The 11188-nt window shown below is 37.8% G+C and overlaps 1 protein-coding gene across 3 annotated transcripts in view; it reads right to left on the reverse strand.

Annotated features, from left to right (window-relative positions):
- Window positions 1-11188, reverse strand: part of GTF2A1 (general transcription factor IIA subunit 1) — a 35022-nt gene that overhangs the window by 10507 nt on the left and 13327 nt on the right. For all 3 annotated transcript variants that reach the window (XM_083839794.1, XM_083839793.1, XM_083839792.1), the window contains exons 2-7: window positions 11083-11184; window positions 9188-9395; window positions 6767-6831; window positions 4641-4716; window positions 2688-2821; window positions 1504-1824 (exon numbers count right to left, since the gene is read on the reverse strand). In XM_083839794.1, the coding sequence (XP_083695920.1) occupies window positions 1504-1824; window positions 2688-2821; window positions 4641-4716; window positions 6767-6831; window positions 9188-9395; window positions 11083-11097 (819 nt within the window). In that variant the 5' untranslated portion in view covers window positions 11098-11184. The remainder of the gene's footprint in view (window positions 1-1503; window positions 1825-2687; window positions 2822-4640; window positions 4717-6766; window positions 6832-9187; window positions 9396-11082; window positions 11185-11188) is intronic.

Below are 11188 nucleotides of genomic sequence, written 5' to 3' on the forward strand. Positions count from 1 at the left end.
AATATAAGAGTGATACAGATGGTGAAATGCTACAACTGCTCCTCATACTGGCATTTTAAATTATATCTTAAGATAATTGGAAAGGTTGCAGAGAACTGTGGAAGTGATCTGATAGTTCAAAATGCATTTTAGGGATAGATTTAGGAAGTGCTCCATTTGCTGTCAGAAACTGAAATAAAAGTACTTTTAGCTTATTAGGACTTTTTTTCTGTGTGGCTTTTTGGTGTAACAGAACAAAACCTGGTAAGAACCACTGGCTCAAGTTCAAAACCAAGCAAATTCAAAGTCTAAATTAAGCACAGTGTTAAGAAGGCAGCAAGTTACTAAGAACATTCACTCCTGCTCCTGACTTTATTAATCAAGGATGTGCTTTTAAGAAGGTGTTTTATAATCTGAGTTCTTGGGCTCCTTCTAGTTTAACAGAAAGCAACTAAACAGTGAGTAAGATACAGGCCAGACCACGTTACTTGTCTCCTCAGTGTATTAAAAATATGCTCTCCTTTTGTCATTCTTCCTAACATCTTGCAATTATATGCACTCAGTCCCAAAAGCAGTTGACTACTTCTGTTTGCTTGTGAAGGTTTCATGGCTGATCTTTCCACAGCATCAGAAATACTACTGAAGTTTTCAGAAGGATATTATAATTAACAGTATTTTCTGTTCCCTACACACACCAACTGCATTTCAAGGTGCTCTGCTAACAGTTTCCACAGACTCAATATGGGAAATAAAGAAATTTAAGTACAAGGATAGAAGTGATATTCTCAAGATTATGGGAATATAACATTCCTTGAGGTATATAGTTTTCTTTCAAGTAAGACTAAAAGACTGTTATGGTTTAGCCCAGCAGGCGGCTAAGCACTACAGAGCCATTCGCTTACCACCCTCACGCCCAGTGGGATGGGGGAGAGAATTGGGAGGGGAAAAAAAAGCTCACAAGTTCAAATAAAGACAGTTTAATCAGACAGAAAAGAAAGAGAAATAATAATGATAATGATAATAATAGAATATACAAAGCAAGTGATGCACAATGCAATTGCTCACCACCCACTGACTGATGCCCATCCCCGAGCAGCAGTCCCCCCAACTCCGGCCAGCCACTCCATATAATTGTTCAGCATGACACCGTATCATTATGGTATGGGATATCCCTGCAGCCAGTTTGGGTCAGCTGAGCTGGTTCTGTCCCCTCCCAGCTCCTTGCACACCCCCAGCCTCCTCACTGGAAGGGCAGTGTGAGGAGCTGAAGAGTCCTTGGCTTAGAGTAAGCACTGCTCAGCAACAACTAAAACATCAGTGTGTTATCAACATTATTTTCATTCTCAATCCAAAACACAGCACCATGCCAGCTACTAGCTGGAAAATTAACTCTAGCCCAGCTGAAACCAGGACATGGGAATATAATTTTTGAGGTATATAGTTTTCTTTGACATACTGTTGAGAAAAAAAAATAAAAGCTAAATAGATGCATACTTCAATCATCTAAATTAGGGTTAATTTTACCTCTTCAACCTGGCCATCTTCACCTCCATCTTTTTCTTTGTCCTCCTCTTCATCATCATCATAGTCTTCTTCCTCATCTTCTTCTTCTTCAGACGATGTATCTCCTGCTCCATCAACTTGGAGAACAAGCGGTGCTTGTGGTTGTGCCTGTTGCTGTTGTGGTTGCTGCTGACCAGCTGCAGGAATCTGTGCTTGAGCTGGTGTAGGGGCTGCCACTGTTGTAGGTATGACTTGTGTTTTATTTCCTGTAAACAGGATCTGCTGAGGCTGAATAATTACTCCTGTCTGCTGGGAAATCCCTCCAGGGATAGGAGCCAAAACCTGATGAAATACCATTGCAAGTACAGTGACAACAGGCTACCACACTACTTACAAAAAACGATTAAAGCACATCAGTCCAACTTGGACTAATTAGAATAACAAAAGTTACAAATACTCTACCTATATTAGATAATTTAATCTTCAATAGCAGCTTCTCTCACTACTTGGTGTTCACTTTCTGCACTTTGTGTTGCTAAACCAAAGAAAACCTACTGTCTCATTTTCCATTCTAGTAGCTAGCACTACCATAATCACCCCAAGTTCTAAGCACAGTTAAGAAATGTTTAAATTCAAATAAAAAACTATTTTTAAAGCTTCTTCATAAAACACTAAACTCTCTACATATTCTTATTCATGTCTAAACTGCTGAACTCTTGACACAACACTAAATTCAATGCCAACACATTTTGGACGCACAGTTGACCTTGTAGCTGAACAAAAATCGTGGCAAAACATACTGTATTCAGTAATAAAACGTCCGGTTTGGGGTTTTGTGCTTTTTGTGGGGGTATTTTTTTAAAGGTATTTTCTTCTGTATGTTATGTAACACAGAATCATTTTAACTGGTAAACACATTTCTGAAAGGATGCAGATTAACATTATGCACACAATATAATTGTCATCGGAGCCACATAAAAGCATTTTTAAACTAAGGCCAGTCGAAATTTTGCAAGAATAAAAATGACATTTAAAGCAACATTTCAAAATTATTAAGAACACTCCTAATGAAACTTTCTTTTTTTTTCCAATATATTATTACTGTCTTCGTACTCCATTTCAATTTGCCATCAAAAATGCAAACTTGATTAATTATTACTATCAGGTTTCTACTTTCAGGAGTATATATTATTTTTTTTCTTTACCTGCTGTATAACAGGTGCTTGTACACCACCAGGTTGCATTTGTGGTATGACCTGCTGCTGTAGAACAACTGGCTGCTGTGGCTGAATGATGTACTGAGCTCCATTTGCAGTCCTAACTACTTGGAGGATCTGGCCTGTAATAAGATAAATAATTATCAAATGAATCAAAGAGCAGAAATACCCATTTAAAACTATTGCAGTTTAGAAACTTGTTTCCTGGAAGAACACTTGTAACAATTAAAGAGCATTTGTGGTCTGTTTTCACCAGTGAAGACACTAGACTATAGCACCTGTGTCAGAAACAAAGAGCTAATAAGGCTGTTTACCACTTCTGATTATGAAGTATGCAAGCCAAAAATAATTTACGCATGCAATCCAAGACTAAACCTTTAAAGCAGCACAGTATTTCAAATATTAGTTCCTATTTATGAACATACCTTATGTTTTAAAAGATAAATTTTACAGATAGAGACAAGCAAATATATACCAAACCAAGAAGTACAGGTACTTACACCACTGAAGGTTTAGCCACTGCTAATGCTATGTTATTTCCAGGGTCTTGTCAGATGGCCCCCCATTCCCAGACTCCAACTGGAGTCCCTCCAATTACCACACTGTTAGAAATTCTTCCCTGCATAACTTTCCTTACAATATTAACACGCAGCTGCCTTTTGGAAAAGCCTGTCCTTAAAGTAATTATTCATTTCTCCTTCCTTTTCCCACAATACCCACTCCATTTCTTTAATTACCCTATAGCTTTATTACACCTGTCCTCACTTCACAAAACACAAAGACTCGCCTTCAGAGATGGCCTCCAACTCTGAAAAGAGGGAGCCAGGACATACTTCAATACACTTTTTACATTTCTATTCAGAAAGACAGGAGGAGGAGGAGGAGAAATGAAATTAGATAATCCTCAACTTCACACCTTTCCCCTCAAACAATGATTTTTTCCTGTTCTCCCTCCACAGCAAAATGTTTAATCAAACAAAAAAATGTCCTGTTTAATCAAACAGGTAAGTACATCTGGAAGAAGGAAGGAAGTACAGTTCTGCAGGCCATCCCAGTCCATTCTTCAAGAAAACACACTGCAAACAATTTTAACTGAAAAAGAAAATGACCATAACAAAAGTAACAAATATAATACTCCTGTAAAGCACAGGTGTGCTTCCTTAAAAACTGGAAGGACTTAAATTTCTAGAACAGCTACACATTTCAATTTCATTTCAACTACATATCCATTAAACATTCAGATGTTTAAAGCAGGGAGGCTAAGTCACAAGTGATTCTGAGTAGACTAAGTGAATTATTCTGGCAAGAGCACCAAGTGATTCTAGAAAATTGAGCCTTCTCAGATCTTCCTTTACTGTCAACACAGAGTCTACCTAGAATCAAGCTTATGCCATCAGCATAATACATGTACAAGTACATAAAGCATCAGTTAGGCTGTTCATAAAAATCACATTTATATTTTAAGTGTACAGCATGACAGTATTTAAACATGATAAATCTAAAATAAAATTAGCATTGCCAGCAAAATTAGAAATTCCACCGTGTGCTTAGCAGATACCCAAAACTTTAATACACTCCTCATCTGCAGTGACAGATGAAATGATCCTGATCTTTTATAACCAGTCTAGTATCTCTGCTCTGATCATGATTCATAAAATTCAGAAATATGCAAAGGGGAGAGACAGCAATGCCTGTCTTCTTGCTTCATGCACCTGTCTAAAAAGCACAGAAGACGTGCACAGAATCTAACCCAAACCGCTGTTAGGTTCATAAGACTAACCAGTTGGCGAGCAAGAGTCCAGGAGTCTAGAGAAGAGATGACACTAGTGGCTAAGGGTTGATTCCCAGATTTTGATTTTTATAGCAGGGAATAAAATCCATGATTTCTCCCTCCCAAGCACCCACAAAACCATTGTTTGACCTCAGTGTTACAACAGTTACCTGAATTTGTAAGTATCTGCTGAACAGGAGTAACGCCAGCAGGGAGAGCCAACGTAGCTGCAGTGGCTGCGGCACTCTGAAATACAGGAAAAGCTTTTTAACCACAAGTGTTATTGCCAGTGTTCCACGTCACAACATACTGCCTGAAAATACATACCTTTTTTTATATTGCTATTTACAATGTTTGCACACATACAATCGAAAAGCAGGCATTAATCAACTGTGTATTATACTACATATAAAAAAAAATTCCCTTCTTCCTTAATAGGAAGAAGACAAGTAACAATCACTAAACATCACACCTAAACCCACCTGCACAGTGTTTCTTGGTTTGTCTTTATGCTCAGCAGATTTTGTTCTCCTCTGCCCTGGCTGCTGACCTAATACAACACTGCATTGCTAGGGTGGCTATTTTACTTGCACACTTTCAAATCTGAAGGAAAACACTGTACTTAAACAAGGATCACGTTCACTTATCTTGTTTTCACAAGGAGTTTGCAATTTTCTTCATTCTACAAATGATTTGCATTTCAAGTTCCAAATAACATACCTCTTTTGTGAGAATATATGCATACAGTGTACTGACTGTTAACAGAATGACTGATATTTTCTCTCAAGACATGTGGCTAAAAGAGAAAGCCAAGGACTCTCAATGGGTAATGATTCTATCTTACAAGGAAATTGAATTCCAACACACTCACGTGAGTTCCAAACATAAAAATCCGCATTAAGTCCTTTACTCACACAGGGACATAGACTTCTCCGGAGGCTTCTCCATTTCAAGGGTCTAACTTCAATTACCTTTTGAAAAGCCTCCCTTCCCTCATCATAGAGGAACCATGGGAGATTACTGTCTGCTACAGAAAGGATTTAAACTTTGTTACTGGGTAGAGCGTATACCTCTTGTTCCTAAGAAATATGATCTCCCCTTACCAGCTGATCCATATAGTAGTTACAATTTCCGAAATAAGAGAACACCAAACAAAACTTGAAAGTGCTTTCCTGCATCCTCATCTCCCACAGGCAGATAAATAAATTCTCATTCGTCTCTGCACTCCAAGATACTCAAGGTCAAATCCAGTCTCTAATACCAACCTAAAAGTCTATTAGAAATACACAATAATTCCAAATAAATTCTGTAAAAGGGTATTTATCGAATAGTACTCTTCTGCCGTATACAATTCATCTGCATTTTGACAACAGCAGAGTTTTAAAATTCCTGCATACTCATTTTTGCCAAAAGAGATCTAGCTGAATGGAGACAGGAAAAGAAAACACAAAACATTTAACCTTTGTACTATGGAAGTTACAAATTCAATTGAAATAGTTATAAAACATTTTAGAAAAACGTAGATATTATTGTGCTCTCAGCCCCTGGGTAAATCATGCCATTTAAATAATGAAGTTCACATTCTTTTCTATAAGGTAAGCAGCTAATGGAGAACTGAAGCTTATGCAAGTTGCTGATGCTTTTTGTCTAATCATGAAACCTTGTTTCATGTGCTTTTACCATAGAAGTGGCAAAAAATATAAATATATAATTAGGATAAAAATTCACTATTACTAGCTGTTGTTTTCAAGGACCTGCAAGGGCATTTAAAGCAAGACAAACAAAATTAACCTCTTGAGATAAAAACTGAGAGAAATGGATAAATAACGAGACTGTTTTATATCCTCCTATAAAATTCATGAATCTAAATAATGAGACCAGAAAAGCTGGATCTGAGTTGCTAAATAATCTCTAATTTGCTACAAAATTAAATTTTCATAACAGTTAATGTTGTTTCCTGCATCTAGCAATACTTTTGTACCAGTTAACACAGCTGTGTTGGTATATGACAAGCATATCATCATGCATATTTTCACCAAATTTCTAACTTAAATAAAGTTTTGGTTTAACCCACTTAAAGCAGAATATCAAGGTAAGTCCTAGATTAGTTACCAAAACCACGTCCTGGGTTACTTCTCCTACACTATCATTACAGCAGCAGAACTCAAAGATGACAGACAGCTTTACCGATGTGTCCTACTTCTCTGATGACTAATACCAGATTCGTGTTTACTATTTAGTCAAAACAACTTATATAATGACAGCATATATGTGTATAAACTTTGGCTTTTCTTACCATGCCCGATGTATTCATGTGTGGTATCAGCTTGGAATCTGGCACAATAACTTGCTGCTGAGGTGCTAAAACCAGAAAAAAAAAAAGATAGCATTTCATGAAAATGATGCAGTTGGCCCAAAAAAAACATCCAAGCCAGAATAACTTGACATTACACAAACATCAACTGGGCTTCAGAACAAAAACAGCTACTGAGCAGCCTCTGACCTTAGTAAGTTTTACTGTGAAGGCAATACATAAAAGCAGCTCTGAGAGGTGGTATGGCTATTTTGGCTTTACAGATCTTATTTCAATGGCATCAGTCTGATCTGCTCTGATCCTATGTAAAGCAAAATTTAAAATATATTTCTGAAATGAAAGGTATATACGAAATTTTTATAAATTAGCTGACGTTCAGATCCAAGTTCTCCAAAAACATCAACTAACAGTGATTAACTCTTAAAACAGACTGATTGAAAGGACTGCTGCAAGGTGAAGAAGAGTATGTTAACAGGACACAGCAGTTAGCTTGAGTGGTCTAGTTAGCACACCTGTCAACACACTTGTGCTCTTCACTGGTATTTTTGATGTAGTAAATGAAAAATCATCAAACACCTGTCCCATACAACACAATAGTTTTGGTGTGCTACACAAAATAGACGGCTAAACTATGTGAACAGTCTATTGGTCATCTGTAAGTGCAAGTGTCCAGAATGCTATGGAACAGATTGTGAGTGCCACCATCAGTGACCGCAAACTGGAAAGTGACAGAACAATATGAACTAATCATCAACAAGGTATTTTCCACGCAATCCTGTAAAATCCTGTAACCTTAAGATTATTGAGGTAACAGAGTTTCTGGAAAGATTCTGGAGAGGGAAGACCCACAACACTACACCAAGATCAAAGGCCATCTTTCCAACTTTTAGGAAGCCATGACCCTGCACTAGAATCACACACTGCACAGCAGGAACGACCATGCTGACTGTCCCAGCCTCTCTCTGGGACTGCACCAAGTTGTGTAAGGAACCACTACATCAATTCACACAATCCTCCCACTGCACCACCTCCACCATGGAACAGGGAAGTCACGTAATTCGTTAAACTGCATGTATCTGTGATCAAAGAGCTTCAATATCCAAATTCATTTAGCCTCCACATTGTAATTTGGTCTTAGGACACAACATACGGCAACAATTAATCAGTTTTAAACATGTTACTGTAGGCAGGACTGTATTCTACCCTAGGAAACGAACTGGGGAACAGGGACCTCCGTATCAGTAGTGGGCAATGCAATCAGTAGCGTCACAGCTATTCATCTAAGCAGCCACTAGAGGTCTGGGTAAACAGATTCTGTAACCAGAGTTGAGACACCCAGCTCATTTCAAGATGCGTTAGGGGGTCTTAAATCTCAAAACAAATTTTATACCAGCAGTCCAAATTGATTTATTTCCAGCCAAAAACAAAGTAATATTAGAAGAAAACAAACAAAAAACAGTAACAAGTTATTTTCACATTAGGTCTTCTCTGTATTGAATAGAAACTTTTTTGGGGGTAGGGTGGAGCAGGGGAGGTCAATTTGTAGTTACCTCTTGTGCCTATGACAACATAGGTCCTGACCCATGAAACCTGATAAAAAGACTGAAGTCCCTGACTAAGACAGATAAATATTTTTAACCAACAATTGCAATAGCACACTGAAAACTCAGCTCATGCAGTTTAGGGGTAGCAGATTTGTTTATACGGCAAATTTGCAGTAGAATCCAGTACTGTTCATCTTATTTATTAAATGAAATTGTAAATGGTGAAAATGTTGTTTCTATTATTAATGGAGAATACATAAGACAATCACTACAAGAAACAATGCTCTTACAGCTAACTCAAATGTACCTTGAACCCCCACTATACAATCTGCTACAATCACATGAAAAATAGCCATTAAGCTTTTCACTTGAAACCTGTTCTAACATGAAAACATCTACTATAGATTCAGAACATTATACAGGTATTTTTCACATCCTAGCATCTACTTATGCTTAACAAACTCTTTAAATGTTTTTAAAAATAATTTGCTCCTAATGACATTACTGGCTTCGGAATAAGCTGCCAACTGCATACACATATTGTCTTGAAATTACGGAGCTGTTAATGGATTTTTGCCACAACCTGAAAGTCATGTATTTTGAAAACATATGTTAAATAGTAAGAGAAGAATTCAGCTTTTCCAAAATCTTCTGAAGAATATGACTAAAAGAAACGCAAAGATACTTTTCCAACAAGACAGCTCTCTTGACCCATTAAATAGTCAAGCAGAGGCAAAGTCTGACATAAAGACAGCTATCCACGAGATAAACATCCTTCCCCTAGACTTCAAATATGCTACAGAAGGAGTTGGTCTAATTTGAGAGTCTTTCACCAGAGATGTTAAAGAGTAAGTCTGACCTTGCTGAGACGTTGGAATAAGAACCTGTTGTGGCTGAGACTGCTGCTGCACAGTCTGCTGTGGCTGAGGTTGTGTGTGATGATGGTGGTGGTGATGCTGTTGTTGCTGCTGTTGCTGCTGCTGCTGTTGCACCTGCAACAAAAGCTGCTGCTCTTCTGAATGGAAGCCATCTACAGCCTTGGACTGCATCAGCTTGTTCTCCCACAGCTAGTTTGAGAAAGAAAAGAGAAATCTTTCTGTACCATTCTTACTCAGCAAGACTTGTAACAATATAAAGACAGTACTACATAATTGAATTTGTTTTCACTGTTTATCTTGTGCAGTCTATTTAGCCAAAAAGCCCCCAGCAAATACAGATTGAAGAGATAACTTCACATAGGTAATGTTTTAGTAAGAATTAAATAATCCCTTCAGAATCGTCAGTTCAGGCTTTAACATTCATTCTTTCTTTCTTCCGTTTGTGGAAGGATCTTAACAACCCTAACAGAAGAATGAATGAAGATCAACTGATATCTTTAAATAGTTTTCAGGTTTGCCACTTCTCTACCTTGTTTCTTTCTTTTCTCTTTCATCACAAAAATCAATTCTTTATTACAGCTTTCCCCAAGCCATTTCTTCCTGGAACTTCTCAATACAAGTTGCATGAAGACTATTACCTGATAACACGCTAACAGAAACTACCAGTGTACCTAAGATAAAGTCTCTGTACATGCACTGGAAGTTTCTACTACGGTATCAAACAGCCTCTTCAACCCTGCAGCTCGGGATGTCAGTTGAAAGCTCTCAAGAAAAGCCACAACCACCAAAGCAGCAGCTCTTGCAAAAACAGTAACATGAGTATTTTGTAACACACTGTAGTCAAGGAGACTATGGGCACCCAAGACTCCTGATCTCAAATCCTGCCCAGGACTCCCTAAGCCTTCCTTTATTTCTCTTCTCGCCACTTTCTTCATTGAATCTTTTCTGACATGATCTGCAGAACACACCTGTAACACAAATATCAGGTGCTTTTCTTAGAGCGCGCACTCTCTCTTTCCCTCAAGCCAGGTCACAGTTTCATGGAAAAGAATTCTTCAAACGTTTCCTTCTAACCAAAGTTCATACGCCACCCATTTTTTAATACTTTAAAAATACTCATGATGTAGGACATCCAGTTTATTGAAGGAAGCCTTATTCAACAGCTGAAGTAAGTAGGCACCTACTTCCTTTTACTTTATTTCTTCCCTTTTTTTCTGCCTTTTCTTTTCTCTTTTGAAAACTTCCTACTTTTGCTCAGGAAGCTTTTGGAGAACGGCATGGCAGACCCAGTACAGCTCAGGTCAACACCATGCCTTTTTTTGGCCCCTTGTTAACAATTCAAACACACTGTATATGAAGTGAATACTCTGAATCAGAGGTATTTGGAATAGTGTGACATGCACAGTGCGATTTATTGCATACCACTCCCCCAAAACAATACTTCTGCAAACCACAAACAGTATCTGCAATAATCTGGCAATGGAAACAAGTCAAAAACACCAAGCAGAACAAGCATTTTATTTTTCAGCACGGAAACCTTAGGAATTGTTTTACCTCTAAAATGAACATATTCTCCCTCCCTTTTCCTTTTTAAAGCAGTGATACAGTTTTTCAGGGACTGAAACAGTTACACTGTGAACTCAGATGCCCCTGGTAGTTTACATCAAGTTTGACATGCCAAATTAGGGAAAGTAAACAAGGTGGGCAGACCTCTTTCTAGAGCAGTATAATGCAAATGATGTGGGGATACAGACATGCACATCAATACACTGCTTTGATCATTAAAAACTAGTATTTTACTGCGTACAACAGAAGACAGATCCAAGAACTATTCCGTGCGTTGGTCTATTTAAAAAACTTTTCAGTCGCAACTTACTGTTTTGAGTTCCATAAGAACTTGTTCATCCACTCCTTCATCCAGAAAAACTTCTCTGACATCATTAATGACATCTTCAATTACAGACCTGTACAATTTAGGCTTA

Source organism: Anser anser (assembly GCF_964211835.1).
Source record: "Anser anser genome assembly, chromosome: 5".
Lineage (NCBI taxonomy): Eukaryota > Metazoa > Chordata > Aves > Anseriformes > Anatidae > Anser > Anser anser.